The sequence below is a fragment of the Carassius carassius genome, chromosome 36 (genome assembly GCF_963082965.1).
Source record: "Carassius carassius chromosome 36, fCarCar2.1, whole genome shotgun sequence".
NCBI lineage: Eukaryota > Metazoa > Chordata > Actinopteri > Cypriniformes > Cyprinidae > Carassius > Carassius carassius.
The window spans coordinates 27,471,559-27,492,190 of record NC_081790.1 but is presented as its reverse complement, the minus strand read 5'-3'; the positions used below and the strand labels follow the sequence as shown (position 1 = coordinate 27,492,190).

The window sequence follows — 20,632 nt, the reverse complement described above, 5'->3', positions numbered from 1 at the left end:
GTCTTGACACGGACTCGACCCTTTCTGAACTCGGTCTTGACTCGGACTTAACTCGGTCTCAACCCTCTCTGGACTCGGACTCGAATGAGCTGGTCTCGACTACAACACTGGGTGAAACCAGGCCGAGCCGCTGCTTAGGTTTATGCTGCAGGAGGCTATAGATCAAACGGCTGCAGAAAAACAGAAGCATTATTTGATTATGACCTAAAGCCTTTCTATCTGCACTATTCAGTTGCTAGATCTGATCTGGAAGATCATTTGTATGATATGATTCAGATTTAGTTTTTTTGTGATGAAGAGCTCACCTTTAGTTTGGTCTTGTGTAGATCCTCACCAGTTGGAAAACGGCCACACGGCATTGTGAACAAGATGGCCCCAAGAGACCACGTCACTGCAGACTTTTGCATGGTACTTGCCCTTGCCCTTGAAAAGAGATTTCATCTCGAATGCAAGTTTGCATTACCAAACAATTTTTTTCTGTCAGCTTTGAGGAATAATACATACCATACAGTGTTGTGTAGGCAGACTTTCTCAGGAAATCTCCACACCCTAAGTCAATCAATCTGACCCGCAGTGTGTCCTTACTAATGATGAAGTTTCCCAACTTTATGTCACTATGGAAAATGCCACAGAGACAACACGTGCATTGCCTGCCACATGATGTGCCGAACTAAACCTTTATTGAGTCTGCTTCCGTGGCCCTCCAAGAAATGAACTAAGTTCTCGCAGGTTGACGGACACTCGGGGACCATGACAGTTGTCCAGAGTCCTGCCAGTCCAGCAGCTTTATAACCCCTGGCATTCTGGGTGCCTTGATGTCCAGGAGTGACTCAATGAGCTGCACCTCAGTCTGACCAGGGCGGATCATCTTGAAGTGTTTTCTGGCAGCTCTAAAGAAAGAGGGCAGCCTCCAGAAGCTCTTTTTCCTCCTCCACACTCCTCTGGTCGTATCCCACACTAACAGGAGGTTCATCTTGGGAATGAAGATGTTGCTCCGCCGTGTCGGTGCTGGATGTTGGGGGTATACTATGATGGTGATTGATTGTACACCTCGCCATCATCCACTGGAATAATTCGAGAAATAACTCTGAAAACCGTTAACAACTCTAGTTTTAGACCAATAATGTTACTGCAAACCCACAAAATGTTTCATGGAATTTCACGTCTATACCGCGCTCACCAACATCTCACCACACCTAAACCATTCAGCTGCGCTCTGTGGTAACATAACAGGGCCGCTGCTGGCCAAATGGGTGCCCAATGCAGAATTATATTGTAGTGCCCCCCCCAGTGCTTGAGGGTACCGCTTCATCCTCTTTTGTAAATAATTTCAGCATTGACCCTGCATTAAATGAAGCAGAATATATTAGTCACTGAAGAATTACTGAGTGCACTTTTAAATAAACCGTTATTGTTAGTTAAAAAAAAAACTATGATTTTATTAATACAGTTGTCTGATTGATTTTATAGTCTCAAGCATTCAGAGAAAATAATGCAGTTTTTACTATGGTAAAACCATGGTTCATTTTTGAAATGAGAGGCTGTAGAATTTCTATCGCGAAAAAAGTGGCCAAAAATGAAATTAGTTGAAGTTGATGTTTGAATTGAATGTTTGGATTTTGACAGGCCTTTGGCGCCCTTTGCAGGCGTTAGTAGTAATATGTAATGTACATAATTTGTTTGTTTTGGATTACATTATGTATTTTTAACAGTGTCATTAAATAAAACCATATGATTATCATTAATTAACAAATCGTCGTTGCCTCATTGTTTTTTTTTGTGTGAATTTTTAAGTCGTTTTAAAAGCTGTTGTTCGCTTGGGTCTGTTTTTATTACCACAAAAAATGTTAACGTTACCTGAATACGTCTTTGTAAATTATTATTTGAAATAACAAAACCTTTGTTAATTTTTGCTCACCATGGCTACAAGAACTATGGTTTTTGCATTTTATTCGTAGTAAAAAAAAAACTCCCGAGAGAATATTAGACGTGTTGGTGGTGGTGAAATTATTACCGACATTAAACACGTTATTAACGTCAACAACCAAAACGGTTTCACAGGATTATGAACGTACCTGAAACTGAAAGTGATGCAGGGGCTTCATCTTGGGCTTTTTTTCTTTTCATTTCTCTGCGTCCAACTTCTGACGTGTTTTCCCGGATGTGTTGTGTTGTCCATCCATAGACTGTGTCATCAGTCAGCCGCAAGCATGCTTTTGATAAGCATGCGGGAATGACGAGTCACGTGTGCTTAGCCTACTGCTTTCACCGGAAAATGCATTCATTTTTTTTTATAACTACACACACACACACACACTGTATATATTACATTTATATATATTTGTGCACAGTTGCTTCTCAATTAATTAGAATGTCACGGAGAAGTTCAGTTATCTCAGTAATTCAACTCAAATTGTGAAACTCGTGTATTAAATAAATGCACAAAGACTGAAGTAGTTTTAAGTCTGTTTTAAATTTTAATTGTGATAATTTTGGCTCACATTTAACAAAAACCCACTAATTTACGATCTCAACAAATTAGAATATGGTGACATGCCAATCAGCCAATCAACTTATAACACCTGCAAAGGTTTCCTGAGCCTGGTCTCTCAGTTTGGTTCACTAGGCTACACAGTCATGGGGAAGACTGATCTGACAGTTGTCCAGAAGACAATCATTGACACCCTTCACAAGTAGGGTAAGCCACAAACATTCACTGCCAAAGAAGCTGTCTGTTCACAGAGTGCTGTATCCAAGCATGTTAACAGAAAGTTGAGTGGAAGGAAAAAGTGTGGAAGATAAAGATGCACAACCAACCGATAGAACCACAGCCTTATGAGGATTGTCAAGAAGTGATAGAACTTCAGAAGGAATGGACCGAGGCTGGTGTCAAGGCATCAAGAGACACCACACACAGACGTGTCAAGGAATTTGCAAACCATTTGGAATTTGGAAACCAACGTCCTAGAGTCTGGAGGAAGGCTGGAGAAGCTCATGGCCCAAGTTGCTTGAAGTCCAGTGTTAAGTTTTCACAGTCTGTGATGATTTGGGATGCAATGTCATCTGCTGGTGTTGGTCCATTGTGTTTTTTGAAAACCAAAGTCACTTAACCCGTTTACCAAGAAATTTTGGAGCACTTCATGCTTCCTTCTGCTGACCAGCTTTTTGAAGATGCTGATTTCATTTTCCAGCAGGATTTGGCACCTGACCACACTGCCAAAATCACCAAAAGTTGGCTAAATGACCATAGTGTTGGTGTGCTTGACTGGTCAGCAAACTCACCAGACCTGAACCCCAGAGAGAATCTATGGGCTATTGTCAAAAGGAAAATGAGAAACAAGAGACCAAACAATGCAGATAAGCTGAAGACCACTGTCAAAGAAACCTGGGCTTCCAGACCGTCTCAGCAGTGCCACAAACTGATCACCTCCATGCCCCGCCGGATTGAGGCAGTAATTAAAGCAAAAGGAGACACTACCAAGTATTGAGTACATGTACAGTAAATGAACATACTTTCCAGAAGGCCAACAGTTCACTAAATGTTTTTTTAAATTTATTTATTGGTTTTATAAAGTATTTTAATTTGTTGAGATCGTGAATTGGTGGGTTTTTGTTAAATTTGAACCAAAATCATCACAATTAAAAGAACCAAAGACTTAAACCACTTCAGTCTGTGTGCATTGAATTTATTTAATACACGAGTTTCACAATTTGAGTTGAATTACTGAAATAAATGAACTTTTCCATGACATTCTGATTGATTGAGATGCACCTGTATCTATAAGGGACCTAGAGCCTTCTAGTGGTTAAACAATGACATTACGTTTGACTTATAATTTTTCCCCACCAGATGGCACAAATTCTGCCTCTTGCGTTGTAAATTTAGCATGTTTTGCATTAATACATTATGCATTAAAAGATTTTGAAATATATTTTAATAATTTTAAATACAATTATAAAAGCTTCACTGAACACATCTGTTTATCACTGTACAACTCCCTTAGCAACACAATCTATGTATGCTACTGTCAAAACTGTTTATGTATTTCATTAAAAGGCAACTGCTTGTTACTTATTTGATTAAATATGAGTAATAATAAATAACATAATTGTTGTAGTTACATATTAAATTTTTTTAATAAAAAATTTAATTATTGTAAGATTGTTGTTTCTAGTTATATTTATCCACCAACAATTTACATGATTTCTAAATATACACTATAATACTTTATTATTAGTTTTATACGTTAAAATAGTTCAAGATTTCAGTATTCATAATTTCATGGCTATTCCTTTTGGATGTTTATGAACTTTAATATAACGCATAATGTGTTACTAAGTTATAAACTGTAATTTACATAAGAAATATATATTATCCAATGCTTTCTTTATTTTTCACACTTTAGTAATAGCTAAGTATTAGAATTATTTGAATAATACCATATTTTGTGAGAAAATAAACTTTTTTCATATCAAGTATTGGCTTATTTTATTTCTTTATTTGTATTATTATTGTTTATTTAAGAAAACAAGATCACGGGTTTCTGGATCTTTTATTGCTGTCTGTGTTCTCTGATTTTACAGTTTGTGCAACTCAGCTTGACAAAACAACGCTCTCATCAAGAAATGACTCCTACGATGACAGGACATCTGTATAAGGCTTTCTTAGTGCTTTAAATGTAACTTTTGTAACCTTGTCAGCATTTAAAAAAAAATTCATAGTTCAGTTTCGTTAGTAGCCATGTTTGTTGATGCTTTTATACAACAAAAATCATTGAATGGCCTACATAACCTTAAATACTTTTTTTTTTCCATCTTACCTTTTTTTCTTTTTGTAGCAGTAATTATGCATTTATCCAGAAGTGGTCTATAGACCCTTGTGATCACCAAGAAACACCACATCCTCCCTTTTTCAATGTCACTATCATAATATAATCAATGTAATAAACAGTGATACATTTTTGGCATAAAAAAACTATTAAATAGCAGTGTGCCAAATGATTTTAATATGGCTATCTATAGGTGTCCAAGCACAGAAGGTGCAGAAAACCTTTTTGTGTTTATTCTGATTTTCTTTATTATATTTTCTGCCAGGTCTCTGATGGCCACACACTAAAAACAAATGTGACCCTGGAGCACAAAACCATTTCATGTAGCACAGTTTGTGCAATAGCCAACAATGCATTGTATGGGTCAAAATTATCAATTTTTTTTATGCCAATAATCATTAGGATAAGTAAAGATCATGTTCCATGAAGATATTTTGTACATTTCCAAGCATAAACACACCAAAACTTAACTTCTGATTAGTGATATGCTTTAAAAAAAAAAAAAAAGAACACTTATGACTGGTCTTGTGATTCAGTGTCACAAAATGTTGTAGAAACTATAAAGACATTTTGAAGTGCTATTAAATTCCAATTTTTCTGGAAAAAATAGCCCTCCCTCATTTTAAAATCCCTTAATATTTCTAGGGATTCCATTGCTGTGTGTGTGGTGTGTACGTGTTTAACAAGGGTGAGCACATTCCTATTGTCTGGTGAGCGCCGAACGCTGTTCGGTCACAGACGGGATGCTGGGTCACGGTGCTCTCTAACAGCTCCATTCTTTCTCCATCAGGTCGAAGACTTGAACCAAAGAGGAAGAGTCCATAACAAATGAGGGATGTCTGCGTCGCCGTGATAGCGTAGTTCGTGAATAGGGAGAAATGCGTTTGACACGCAGGAATCTGTCGTAAACTACGTCCTGGGCTCTGTATTCCGGCGTGAAAGTAGAGAATACTATTCTGAGCGCTTCAGATGATCGCATAGGATATCTTCTCTACCGCAACCGAGCTAATGTTAGCAGCTGCGAGCGGAACACTCGGCATCTGACGGAGGCCATGCTATTATGCCGTGCGAAAATGCACCTAAATAATCGGATGACAGCGCTCGGATCCGTCGAAGGAAAACTTTTGGGCTCGGTTTACGCGGCGGGCTTGCATTAAAGCAGGTCGTGAGGCCATGGTGCTATCACGCACGCAGCCGAACCGCATCGACTGAACGCCGCTCAGACTGCGTCGCTTCTCGGGCGAGGTGTGTATGGGTTCTGTGTACTCGAGGTCCCCGCTCCCGCAGAGGGAGACCTGACTCTACAGGCCATATATTTGCCTACGACTGTCGTTTCATGTATGGATGGACGCGTGCATGTTTTGACAGTATCCTGCGTGCATCGTTGCAGTCGGCACAGCGCATCCCAAGGAGGGGCTGTTACTCTAACAAACACACATTGGCTCCGTCGAAGCCTTTAATTTGAGTCCCTAAGAACATTACGTAGGGCTTGCAGCGTACGCTACGTCTTTTCGAAGGAGAAAAAATATCGGATGACATTGCAGTCTCTCCCCTCGGAGAGATATAACGTAAGCCTCGCTCGGTTATTAACAAGGGAAGGTGGAGCACTGTCCGTCGTACGTGCTGACGCAGTGGGATTTCTACGCGTGGTCTGCGTTTCGGCCCGCCCTTCCCGCGGTGACGGTGATGGGTCGGAAGCGGTGTGTCGGTGCAGATTGTTCGAAGATGGCGGCAGGGTGCTGCGGGGTGAAGAAGCAGAAGTTGTCGGGATCCCCCGGTGCGGGGAGCGGAGTAGCCGGGACCGGACATTGTGGATCGGAATTGGGGATCGGATCGTCGTCGAGTGTTGTGGCCGGGAACGTGACTCGGATGAACGGCCTGGGGGGTCCGGGGAGCAGCAGCAGCACCAATGCTCTATCCCCAACTCCAGGAGGATACACCTCCACCGGCCTCTCCCCGACCCTCAGCCCCGGCTCCGGAGCCAGGAAAATGGTCGTTTCGGCGGAGATGTGTTGCTTTTGCTTCGACGTGCTTTATTGCCATCTCTACGGATACCAGCCTCCTCGAACACCCAGGTTTACAAACGACCCCTAGTAAGTAGCAATATGGCTATTTTGACCCGCTTTGCTACAACAACAGACGGTGTGTTTCCTACTCGCTGTGCTCGAACCGTGAAGTTTGGTCCTCGTGACTGTGTGATAATGACTTTGTTTTTGTGTTCGTACCGAATGCAGTTATTAATAGTTGACTCCTAACCTAGCTAATCCAAGCCATCGCGATAAAAAAAAAATAAAAAAAAAAAATATATATATATATATATATAAACACACACACACACACACACACACACACACACATATATATATATATGAGCTAATGTCATGTTTCCAAACTCAATATTTGTAATGTGTTCTAAGTAAATGTTGTTAATCAATACATAACGTTACTCTCAAATATAATCGTGTATCGATTCGGTATAACGTTACATATTTGATAAAAAAAAAATATATATATCATGTAGGCTTAAAAGTTTTTTAAATGTAAAATTTCGAAGACTTGAGAGTGCAATTAATCCATCATTAATGCGCTCGTTAATTGGTTAAGTTAAAGCTGCGGTGCTTTGTTTTTTTTCTCTGAAAGAGATTAAATGGGTGTTAGCCTGCTCTTCTTTATTCAAGCTTCTCTGCAAGCTAACATGCTAACCAACGCTAGCCAACAAACACGATTCTCATTCGCCGAATATTTGCCTCTTTTCGATTTAGCTCCCAGTTCTCTTTCTTTTCCCATTTAATTAACGTTAGATTTTTCCCAAAACACCCGAGTGATTTTTATTTTTTATTGAATTTGAAGCCGCTTTCAATGGTTAGCTGAAGTGAGCTAGTAAGCTAACAAAGCCCAAGAGTTGTTTACGTTAACGTTACTTCATTTTATCCGAAAACTCTTACAGAATTGTTCATTTGATTTGCAGCCACAAGCTCATGTGAAGGTGATATCGGGACACACAAGAATAGTTTCATGTTAAGTGTTAAAATTACAACGGTTTTATATTCTGCTTTTTTGTCGCTCGCTTAACACCGAATCTTTGTTATTTAGGACATATTTCAGGTAAGCCTTCTCAATGACAGCTGGTGTGTTGTGAATGATTATGTATTTGTACGGACAAACAAAGCGGTTTACTCGGGCCACAGTTTGAGTGCTGGGTTATAAGAGCGTTAAAGGGATCTTTAATCTGAATGAATGTCTAAACTGGAGTTTCTATCTCTGCTTATAGTAACACTTCCCCTGTTTGGACTGTACACACATACATATGTGTGTGACATAAATATGAATATGAAGAATAAAATATGAACACATAAATATGAAGTTGATTTGTTAACACAGTCCATTTATGGATCACGCCATGTTCTGTAATATGCCTTTTTTGTTTTTCACAAATGCCAAAAACATTAATAGTTTCTGATCTTTTAATTTAGCACACTTTTATTCAGCATGTTTTCTAAATCATATAAAAAGTCATATTTGTTAAAAATTGTCATAAGAGCCAAAGGTATGCTTTCCGATTTGCAAACAATATCACTCTCAATTAAAAGAGAGGTACTGCATATAAGAAAGTTGCTCTTTATAATCACTTTATTTGTAATTCATAAAAAATAATGTTTAACAGAAATTTAGTTTTATATTTTATAGTTTTATATATATATATATATGTGTGTGTAAATATGTGTATATATACATATACATACATATATATTCAGATTGCTACAAGTATGAGATAATATGCTTATTGAACATTACACAATTAACACCTATAGTTTTCATTAACATTATATAATGGCTTACTGATCACTAGTTAATAATATACAATATAAATATGAAATAGTTTGTAAACCTAAATAATAAGACTTTTAGTTACTGTAAACTAAGTTTAGGTAAAGGATGATTGTTTATAGTCTTGTTAAAATGACACCAAGCGCACAATGATAATTTGGGTGCCAATGTCGCTTTATTGCCTCAACACTTTCAGTATACTGTAAACAGAGGATATTCTTTTCATCATACAGCAATATAAAAAAAGAGAAAGAAAATACTTGTATGCATATAACAATAATAATAAAAAAGCACATTACGTAATATAGGCTATAAATCATTTTAATCCATTTAAACAACCAGTTTAATGCAATTTGTGATGCATTTAAATGTACTTTAGTAAGCTGTTAATCAGTTAAAACATCACTTAAAATATTCTTCATAAAGTGTATGATCATAAATCAGTTGAAAACTTAACATTTGTATGCATTTGAATTCAACATATCATCTATTAATCATTGTTATGCTCGGTAAATTATTTGTAGCTAATTGAATACATACTAATTAATGATCTGTTATGCATTATATGATTTTTGTTAATGATGTTTAAATAAGTTGTTCTGAAGCCCTAAAATCCCTCAAAAAGTCCCACATACAGGTAAGATAATTATATATGGACTAAATTTAAATACATTTTGTCATAGGAAAATTTTAAATCAGAATTTAAAATTTGTTAGAATTTGCAGATCAAAACTTTATTTGTCTTATATTGAGGTCAGCCTCCATCTTTTAGTTGAAATGGTTGTTAGTTTATCTTAAATATGAATGAATATATAACCTGTTAATGATTAAAGTAAACCTATTTTCTCAAAATGCATTCTTAAAGGGTTAGTTCACCCAAAAATGAAAATTAGGCCATAAATTACTCACCCTTAAGTCATCCTAGGTGTGCATGACTTTCTTCTTTCAGATGAATCCAGTCAGAGGTATTTAAAAAATTCTTTGATCTTTCAAGCTGTTTGATGCCACTCAGCGGGTGTTGCACTGCATCAGTCCACAAGCAGTTTAATAAAAAGTGGATCCATTAAAAAACAACTTAGTGATCACTTTAATGTAGCTTGCGCTCACTGTTGCACACTGAAGCTGTTCTGGGGTGGATGATGTTTGAGGTCGGTGCTGCGCATGCGCCGGTGAGTCTCGTGAAAACCAACGTTAGTTAACAGGAGCAAAGGAAGCAAAGTGTCCTCTTGGCTTATCGAAATCCTCCGACATTCTTCAAATGTCGCTTTTCACTTCTTACTAGTGACAGTTGTTTTGTTTTGATCTCGTGGCACATGCGCAGCGCTGACTTCATACGTCAACCGCGAGCGCAAGCTAGATTCAAGGGATTATAAAGTTTAAATTATAAACTCTCACTCTTAGTTCACACGTTTTAGTGTCCAATAGGGCTGCAAGATAATGGAAAAAAAAACTCACATTCTGATATTTTTAAAAATGTGTGTATGTGTATATATATATATATATATATATATATATATATATATATATATATATATATAGAGAGAGGTGAGAGAGAGCGATATGGAAAAAAAAAAAAGATTTAGAATAGAATCTTTAAAATACGTCCAAGAGTTTTACACACCGGTTTGTTATTGTGTAGGGCTGCAACGATTCGTCGACGTTGTCAACAAAAATCGATAATGGAAATAGTCGACAATGAATTTCATTGTCGAAGTTGTCGCCAGACATGTTTTTTCCGACCGAGTGAGGCATCTCTCTTCATTACAATCTCTGCCGAGAGTCGCACATGCGCATTAGCTTCTCTGCTGAGCGATAACATACAGAAATGGCGGCGTCCAACGCAGCAGCTGCGTGTACCAAAACATCTAAAGTTTGGGAGCATTTTAGCCTGGATACGGCGAATAAAAAGATTACCTGCATGGTTTGCAAAGCAGTCCTTGCGTCTCACGGCAGCACCTCGGTGATGCATGAACATTTAAAGAGAAAGCACGTCGGACAGTTGAATGAGTTTGACTCGCCTCGGTAAGATTTAAATAACATGGAAGCCAATACGTTTTGTTTTGGATGTACATTTGTACATTTGTGACCCTGGATCACAAAACCAGTCTTATGTGTAATTTTTTTAAAATTGAGATTTATACATCATCTGAAAGCTGAATACATAATCTTTCCATTGATATATTGTTTGTTATGATAGGATAATATTTGGCCGAGATACAACTATTTGAAAATCTGGAATCGTAGGGTGCAAAAAAATCGAAAATATTGAGAAAATAGCCTTCAAAGTTGTCAATTTCTATTGACGATAGTGCTGCATCCATTCACACAAATAAATGTTTTATATATTTAAGGTGGGAAATTTACAAAATATCTTCATGGAACATGATCTTTACTTGATATCATTATCCTAATGATTTTTGACAAAAGAAAAATCTATAATTTTGACCCATACAATGTTTTGTTGGCTATTGCCACAAATATACCCGTGCAACATAAGACTGGTTTTGTGATCCAGGGTCACATTTTATAAGCGTTTTCCCACACTGTCAAACCTAGCAAGATCTCTTCTGTGCATTCCTGCAACATCCACCCCTGCAGAGCGAATCTTTTCAGCAGCAGGAAATATCTGCTCCCAGAAGAGAGCAAGTCTCACACGAGACCATGTGGATATGCTGACTTTCCTTAATAGTATCCAGGTCCAGGTCCAGGTAGTATCACACAGTCCATGTTTACAACTTAAATTCAGACGACTCTGAAAGCTTATATTAAAACCGTTAGATTTCATAATGTTGAGACGAGTTGTAAAGTTCTTTTGCAACAGAATGACCACTGAATGTATCTCACAAAATGCACTTAATATTTTTGTTTACTGTTTTATTGCTGCTAATGTGCCTGCCCCTGGTTTACAGGAAAAAAATGTTTACTTGATTTTAATTTATTTTTTCTTATAAAACAAATGTGCCTGTCCTTTATAAAAATGATAGTTTCTTTATTTATGCATTTATGTCTATACTGACCGAGCGCTGTGCCTAATTGGTTTTAGACAGGGCATTTTTATTTACTTTTAGTATGAATCGGCCTATCAGCAGCAAAGTTCAATAAAATATGCATTTTTCATTGAAGTACCCCCTTCTTGTGTTTACTATAATTTTCCACAGAATTAAAGCAATCTCATGCTAAATTTTAGAATTTTTTTTATAATTATTCGATTAGTCGACTAGTCACCGACTATTGAAACGACTAGTCGACTAATCGAATAATTATAAAAAAAATTCTAAAATTTAGCATGAGATTGCTTTAATTCTGATTTAATTCTATTAAAATAGTCGTTAGTTGCAGCCCTATTATTGTGGCGACATTTCCACCTCTTGAAACGTGACTATGAACGAAACAAACCGTGATTGGTTGTTAAACATGTCGGTCAAACGGCCTCATGGGCGGGTCTTGGCCAATGAAAGCTGCCATGAATTCCAGACCTTCAGCCTGAAGGTCCGGCTACACGAGACTAGAGTTAGATTGACCATGTCAGAGTTTCTTTTTCAGATTATTTTAAATGAAATGTTAAAATGCTCTCAGATCAGCTCTGAAGATGAAGATCTGATGGGACGATGAGACGGCTGATGCTGAAAACACCACATGCTTAAGTATGTGTATTACTGCAAGTATAGGAGTGAACCGTCTTTGTATTTCTGTAGTCTTTGCTTTGCATTAGTGCTGCAACGATGCCCGATGCGTAGACGTCATCGATTACGTCGACTACAAAAATACGTCGACGTGCGTGAAATGCGTCGAAGCGTCACACTGTTTACATCTAGCGTAATGGCATACTGTGAATGGAGAAAGTTGCATTCTATCACAAAAACAAAGACCACTGTTATCAAAAGTATGGGAATACTTCAAACAGAGGCCAAATAAAATGGCCATTTGTTCCCTTTGAAAAACCGATATGGTGTACCATGGCAGCACAACTGCGATGCACGAGCACCTCAGAGGAAAACATCCTGGTGCTCTCCGGTGTTACGGTTTAACTGGTTACTGTGTGATCTGGCGACCAACTTCCTGCTTCAGGTCTCTGCTGCAGATGTGATGGAACGACCGCAGCAGATTCGGCGATTCTAAAAGCACAAACTGATGTGATATTATTAAGTGTCTAATAAATGCAGACTTGCTCATTGAATGATTCTGATATTCTTTTTTCACGTGTGCGTCGCTTCCATTATGAGCGTGCATACCACGTGCCTACATTGGAAATAACGAACTTGAGCGCGCAAAAGACGCGATGTGAACGGCCCCTTAAAAGACACAAAAACCACCGAGCTACCCCGAATCAGCTCCAGATCTCTGGAAACCATGCTAAACCATAGCAGAACCCTGACTACATTTTATGGTTTGTGATGCTAAAGAACATTTCATGACGTCTCAGACAACTGTAAATTTGTGGTTACTGTGGTTTAATAAGCGCTATCGTAAACTCATATTTACCATAGTAAAATAATTTTCTTTGCCTCTTTATTTTTGTATACTGTAAAAACTTCAACCACATTGGTTGAAAATGAATAAAGGTTGAAATCTTATATTAGAAGTTGTACTTATATTTTTTTGTAAAGTTATCCAAAGGATTCATTAGCTAATCAAAAAAAGAACATTAGATTAATTATTTATTGTAATAAAAATAATTGTTAGAGTAGTCGACTAATCGAAAAAATAATCGTTAGATTAGTCGACAGAAATAATCGTTAGTTGCAGCTCTAATTCGCATCTTCAGTACTTGGCCCCTTACTTGTGGTCAAAGGTCAGACAGTGTTATTTGACACTCTGCAATGGTCAGGGTGAGAGCTTTGGAAATGTTTACTATAGCAATTCAACTGCTATCAACCTTTTGTCTCTATGCTCCGTGGTACTTTGCACAAATTATGGTAGTATGTTACACTAAACAGTCAGAGAAAAGTTTGCAATATACAGGTGCATCTCAATAAATTACAATGTCATGGGAAAGTTAATTTATTTCAGTAATTCAACTCAAATTGTGAAACTTGTGTATTAAATAAATTCAGTGAGTGCACACAGACTGAAGTAGTTTAAGTCTTTGGTTCTTTTAGTTGTGATGATTTTGGCTAACATTAAAAAAAAAAATCACTATCTCAACAAATTAGAATACTTCATAAGACCAATAAAAACATTTTTAGTGAATTGTTGGCCTTCTGGAAAGTATGTTCATTTACCTGTACTCAATACTTGGTACAGGCTCCTTTTGCTTTAATTACTGCCTCAATTCGGCGTGGCATGGAGGTGATCAGTTTGTGGCACTGCTGAGACGGTCTGGAAGCCCAGGTTTCTTTGACAGTGGTCTTCAGCTTATCTGGATTGTTTGGTCTCTTGTTTCTCATTTTCCTCTTGACAATAGCCCATAGATTCTCTCTGGGGTTCAGGTCTGGTGAGTTTGCTGACCAGTCAAGCACACCAACACTATGGTCATTTAACCAACTTTTGGTGCTTTTGGCAGTGTGGGCAGGTCCCAAATCCTGCTGGAAAATGAAATCAGCATCTTCAAAAAGCTGGTCAGCATAAGGAAGCATGAAGTGCTCAAACATTTTTTGGTAAACTGGTGCAGTGACTTTGGTTTCCAAAAAACACAATGGACCAACACCAGCAGATGACATTGCACCCCAAATCATCACAGACTGTGGAAACTTAACACTGGACTTCAAGCAACTTGGGCTATGAGCTTCCCCACCCTTCCTCCAGACTCTAGGATCTTGGTTTCCAAATGAAATACAAAACTCTGAACTGAAAAGAGTCCATTTATTTTTCTTCCACTCAACTTTCTGGTAACATTCTTCGATACAGCACTCCGTGAACAGCCAGCTTCTTTGGCAATGAATGTTTGTGTCTTACCCTCCTTGTGAAGGGTGTCAATGATTGTCTTGTGGACAACTGTCAGATCAGCAGTCTTCCCCATGATTGTGTTTCAGGGTTTCCACGGGTCTTAAAAAAAGTCTTATATTTAGTAGTATCAAATTTAAAGCCTTAAAGTCTTAAATTATACAAGAAAGTCTTAATTGTGATTTCATGAATTTGGGGACGGAAAGACCAGAATTGCTATATGGCTGAATGTGACTATTAAACTTCAAAAGGCCAACATTACGATTTAATTCAATAAACATGCACGCCACGTTCGAAGTCCAGTGCTGTGCTGCTTTGTGTTCTAGTGTTACCATGGAAACGGTTATATTCTACCAAACGCTCCACCTGCTGGCAGAATTTAGCATTTTCAATAAAACTGTTGTTTTGTTAAGAGTTCAGACAATGCGAAAATCAACCCATGTTTTTACCCTGCAAACACGCAAAGCTTGAAATGTGAACTGGTGGATCAATAAGACGACATTATAAAAAAAAAAAAAAAAAACTATAGTGGTGTGCGATGTGTTCTGCGAATCCTGCAATAATATTGCAGTTGTTGTTTCAACCTTTAAAAAAATTAAATATGTACACCGTTTGGATTAATGAAAGTGTTGTCAGAATTTTTAATTCAGGTTTTTAAGTCAGGTTTTTGTGCTTTGGTACCGAAATTGGTACAGAGAACCATGGATTTTCACTGGTATTAGTACAGAATACTTAAATTTTGGTACTGTGACAACACTTATTGAGATGCACCTGTAAATGTGATTTTAACTTGGTGTTCATGCTTGACTTAATTATTAGTTTTCTTAGTTAAGTTATAATTTGTGTATAATTTTAAGTTGTTGTAACAAATTGCAGCAGCATTTTGTACAGTGAGTGCACAAGCACCAATTCTGCAATTACATTTGTAGAAAGCACTGGACTTTTTTATTGTCATTTCCCACTTGTACAAATATAACCCTTTATATCTGTGATAAAACACACTTATAGATGGCAAACTTAAAAAAAATTAAATCTTAGTCTTTAAACAAAAATTAATCTTGATTTTATTCTTGTTTGCATAGCACAATTTCCTCAGTTATGTCTACTGATTCAGAATAGATGATTTGGATGTCCAGGAAAAAGTGTTGCTCAGAGACGCTTTGATACAACCATATCTTTTTATCCGTGTGATGTGTAACTGTCCCTGGTGTGACGAGTGGGGCGGGGCCGAGGGATGTGGGAACACGAGCGAGGCCGGTGGAGTGATTGGGAAATCAGCGACACCTGCGACCCACCACCGGTCTTGAGTCCCACAGAGGAGATGGAAGGATATAAAACTGGAGCGATGACAGTGAAGGACGAGAGAGGACCAGGCCTGGGCTTTATTTTATGTTTTGGTTTTATTTTGTGCGCATCAGTCGTCCGTGAGGGACTGGTGCGCTGTTTTGTGTTTATTTTGGAATTATTAAAATGTCATTTTGATTGTCCGCCGGTTCCCGCCTCCTCCTTCCGGGTTTCGGCACCACTGTAATAACAAAACCTCCATAATCTTCGGGAAGGAGGAGGCGGGAACCGGCGGACAATCAACTGAAACTTTAATAATTCCAAAATAAACACAAAACAGCGCACCAGTCCCTCACGGACGACTGATGCGCACAAAATAAAACCAAAACATTAAAAATAAAGCCCAGGCCTGGTCCTCTCTCGTCCTTCACTGTCGTCGCTCCAGTTTTATATCCTTCCATCTCCTCCGTGGGACTCGATGCCGGTGGTGGGTCGCAGGTGTCGCTGATTTCCCAATCACTCCACCGGCCTCGCTCGTGTTCCCACATCTCTCGGCCCCGCCCCACTCGTCACAACTGGATTTAAAGGTCAGGAGAAAATGCCTGATGCTGGCAAATGTGACTGAAAATCCAAGTGTGGATGGCAGATGGTTAGGTGGGATTGTGTTTATGCAACATAACTACTCTTTCCAAGGGAATCATTTTAGGGATTCATGCTGCTAGTGGTTTCTTTTTTATATGCTAAATAGATAAAAACTAATTTTAGTAGTAGTTTGCGTATTTCTGTGCATGTAAATGTGCTCACTGAGTTAAGTCTTTAATCTGATTTTTCCAGCACATTTAAAGACTTTTGCCAGTTTGTTTCTGTCAAACATGATCAAGTTTTTAACAGTGGCCTAAATTTTCTGTCATGGGAGTAGTTAAATATTGACAGCGACCGATATTTGCCATGTGGTATGTGAGCATATACATTTAAATTAAGCCATAAACTACATTAGCCAAACTGTTTTTTTTATTTTTTTTAGCCAAACTAACTTTCAGACTATTCAGGCTTTGTTGTTCACTCTGTGCACAGGAATTTTTATAGAAATATCTTCTCATTGGTTTAAGATTGTATCTCTTGAGACATTCATAGTTTGTGCTTAAGTCTGAAACACTGCGCGATTTTCTCCAGTCTCAGACAAAATATTGGCATCGTGAAATAATCGTGTTTTCTGTGATCGTGGCTCCTAATCGATGCTCTTGAGTCGTTCGGTGAGAGAGGTTCAGAGACTGCTGTTGCGACCACAGATAGCCTGCGATACAACATGATCATCTAGGGATGTAACGATTACTGGGTTGATGATAAATCATGATAAAATTCCCCACGGTTAGTTTTATCATTTATCAATTTATCAATTATCATTAAAACTATTTTAGATTACGATTTGAAAAACTCACTATAAATTAGGGATAGGATGGTATGAAAATTTAATATCACGATTATAGTGACTAAAATTATCACGATTATCAATATTATCACGGTTTTGTTGAAACGAGATGAATGCATGTTCACACTGAAAAAATTTCAGCAAGTTTTATATTTAATAATCAACAAACAACTAATAAAACAAGCAACTCTATGCACTTAATTTATAGAAAGATTAAATTCTGTGGCATTTCCTTCCTTACAATGAAAAGTGTAGAAGCATAGAAAAGCATAGAAAAGTCACTGACTCGCCATTCCTTCTCTAAAAAAAAACAAAAAAACATTGTGCGCTGCGCTTGCGTCAGACTGTTGCTGGCTGGACATGATTTAATAGCGAGTTATTAAAACCGCGATAATCAAACACGGTTTTAATGATAATTCATTTTTAAACGATATTACTAACCTTCAGCACATTTTATCACGGTTATCGATAAAAACCGCTTATCGTCCCATCCCTACTATAAATACTGTCCAGCATTAAAAAAAAGGTAAAGTGGCCACGGATTAAGAATTTGTTCCCTAATTTTATTTAAATCATGATCAAATATGGTGTATTTCTAAATAGGATTAGAAATGGATGAAACAATTATTTGTTTTTGGATGCAACCCCTGTCTTTATGAATGGATCACTGAATCATTGCCTCAATTAGTCCAAAAACATTTTCTTTTAGAAACAGAATGGCAAAGTGTTTCCCTGAGATGCACGAATGCTCTGCTTCGTTTTGTTTGAAACAATTTCCGTTGGCGAAATCAAAACACACACAATAGTGTGCCTTAACTGTAGGCTAACTCAATCAATATTAACTACATGTTTGGTAAACTGTTGTATAAAATCAATGTCACATTTGTGAATGCCCTCACATGCTTATACTTGGGAAAACTTCACTCTTGTTTGTGTGACTACGTGACTTCTTAATTTTATCTAATAAATATAAAAATGGCTCCAGACTGTGACCAAATGGTTGCATTTTAGGATAATTTTTTCTGTCAGTGCAAGTTAATTTTGTGCTCAAGCGCTCTGGCGCGACCACCACGTTGTTCAACCCGCACAGCCATCCCTCTACTCATTTGAGCTGTGCAGCGCAGACTGTTTATCAGCTTGAACTCGGACCATGACGCAAACAAACTAGTCAGGACAGCTTTTCTCGAAAACCACTGTTACTGCACAGATGCAACAGTGTTGTGAGATCCAGTGAGAAACGGTTAAATTAGTCGCAGAGTGAATAAAGGCTGCTGGGAATTCTAGTGAGATGTTTTCCAATTCTGCACAGAGTTCTGTTATAAACAGATTAAACAGCGTTGAAATGGAAAACCAGAAGCGGTAACGTTAACTGGGTTATTTCAGGGTTTGTACACCATTTTAAGAGAGAAATTGAAGCAGTTTTCAATTACTTAAGCATTTCACACAACTCTTAGCAGGACTTCAAAGCTCTTAAATGATCCAGTTAGAATGTTATTTTAAATGGGATGACCAAAATATACTGTTGTGAACAAACAATTATGTAAAATAAGAAAAAAATACATCATTTACCACTATAACCTGTAGATGGAAGCAGAGAAGTTATTGGCTCATTAATCATTCATTCATACTTTTCCCTTTATATTTTAAAAATACAAAATAACAGTAATAAAGTCACTATTATAAAATATCAAATCAAGAAATCAGATTTTTTCAGTTTAGATGTTTTTTTTTTGTTTTATGAAGTTAAAAACTGTGTGCATTGGAAAACAAACTTTTTACTTAAATTTGCCACGAAATCAAACACAATCACTGAAGTTCTTGGTCCGTTTCATATGAGACTATAAATAAATAATGGTACATTTAATAAAAGTACAATATATTTTCTACATAAAAAAGATTTTGCACGTTACTGTTGTAAATAAAATACATAATTTTGTAATCTTCCCAGCTCAATCTTAGTGCTTTACTCTCAAATGTGTATAAACTAGAAATAAACAAGAAATGAACGTATTATTATTATTAGTAGTAGTAGTATCTGCACTTACTTGTTAATATGCAAAACAGTAGTAATTTTATCATATATATTTGTGGTATCTCTCTGAAATGAAAATAATCAAAAAACATTGGTCAGTATACAATTAAATTTTTAGTCGGGCTACAGTGCTCCTAGTAAAAATAGTTAGTCTGGAGCCCTGCGAAACCTTAAAAAATAGTGATATTTTTGCTTTCATAACTTGAATAACGTGTGCATTCTAACTGCTTTCTGATAGATGTTCTTTGCTTTCCCAACAGCCCACTGTTTGTCACTTGGAAAATCGGCCGGGACAAGCGGTTAAGGGGTTGTATAGGTACATTTTCTGCCATGAACCTGCACTCAGGACTCAGGGAGTACACGCTTACCAGGTAAGCCACATCCCTCTTTGAAATTCTGCTTTTCTCTCTCTGTGTCTTCTAATGTGATATTATTTTTGATATTTATTACCAAAATATGATATCTTGATTTCACTTTTCTTGAAAAAATCTTTAAAAGTAATTTTTTGTTTTACACCAAATGGAATTGCAAGATATACAAAAAAATGTTTTTTCTTTCTGTGCTCAACATTAATCGCAGTCCCTCTCTACTGACAGGAGTAATATTAACAACAATGAATTAGTTTTTTATTGTGGACTGAGCCAGAGGTTAAAAAGAGGTTTGAGTCTTTAAAGTTTTTAAGTCAAGATCTTAATCTTGACAATGTTTTGATCGTAAAATCTATTTAAAACTATTGAGTCTCGCATCCAGAATGCCATTTTATTTTTTTTTTGTTTTTTTTTTTGCTTTTTGTATTTTCAGCTAAATTGCAGTCTGTACTGGACTGCCACCAGTTTTCACTTTTCAGGAAGAAGTCAGCCCTTCTTGAAGTTGCCTGTGCACTTTAACACTTGTACATGCATTGCTTGTAAAGAACATCTTAGACTTCTCTTTCTCAAGCAGTTGCTTGACCTTGCTTCCAATCTAGTCATCCATCTCTAGAACAGCCACATTCTTCCCTCAGCAGGAACGGAGACACCAGGACAGATGCTTCGCTGCCGAATTCCCACTTCTCCATTCTCTGGTTAACTTTGAACCAGCTTATATAACCAAAATCAATGTAGTTAACCTCCAGGCTTCCACATTCGGTCTGTGAATCAGTCTGGTGTCAGAGGTGGTTATGAGTAAAGTAATGAGTATAGTAATGTAACAAATCCTGCACAAACTCATGCATGTTTTTGTCACCTAGAATTAACATCCAGATGATATTTAGATATTTCTATTTAGGATGACTTTAATGTGGTCTTATTGGATCTTATCACAAAAATGCATGAAAATTACAGTTACGAATGAGGCCAATAAGTGCAA

The 20,632-nt window shown here is 37.3% G+C and overlaps 1 protein-coding gene across 1 annotated transcript in view; it reads left to right on the top strand.

The window, feature by feature from the left end:
- The first annotated feature begins 5,702 nt into the window (after positions 1-5,702).
- Positions 5,703-20,632, top strand: part of LOC132117505 (nuclear protein AMMECR1-like) — a 31,775-nt gene continuing 16,845 nt past the window's right edge. Inside the window, exons 1-2 of the mRNA XM_059526833.1 lie at positions 5,703-6,922; positions 19,546-19,656. Coding sequence (XP_059382816.1) covers positions 6,516-6,922; positions 19,546-19,656 — 518 coding nt within the window. The 5' untranslated portion in view covers positions 5,703-6,515. The remainder of the gene's footprint in view (positions 6,923-19,545; positions 19,657-20,632) is intronic.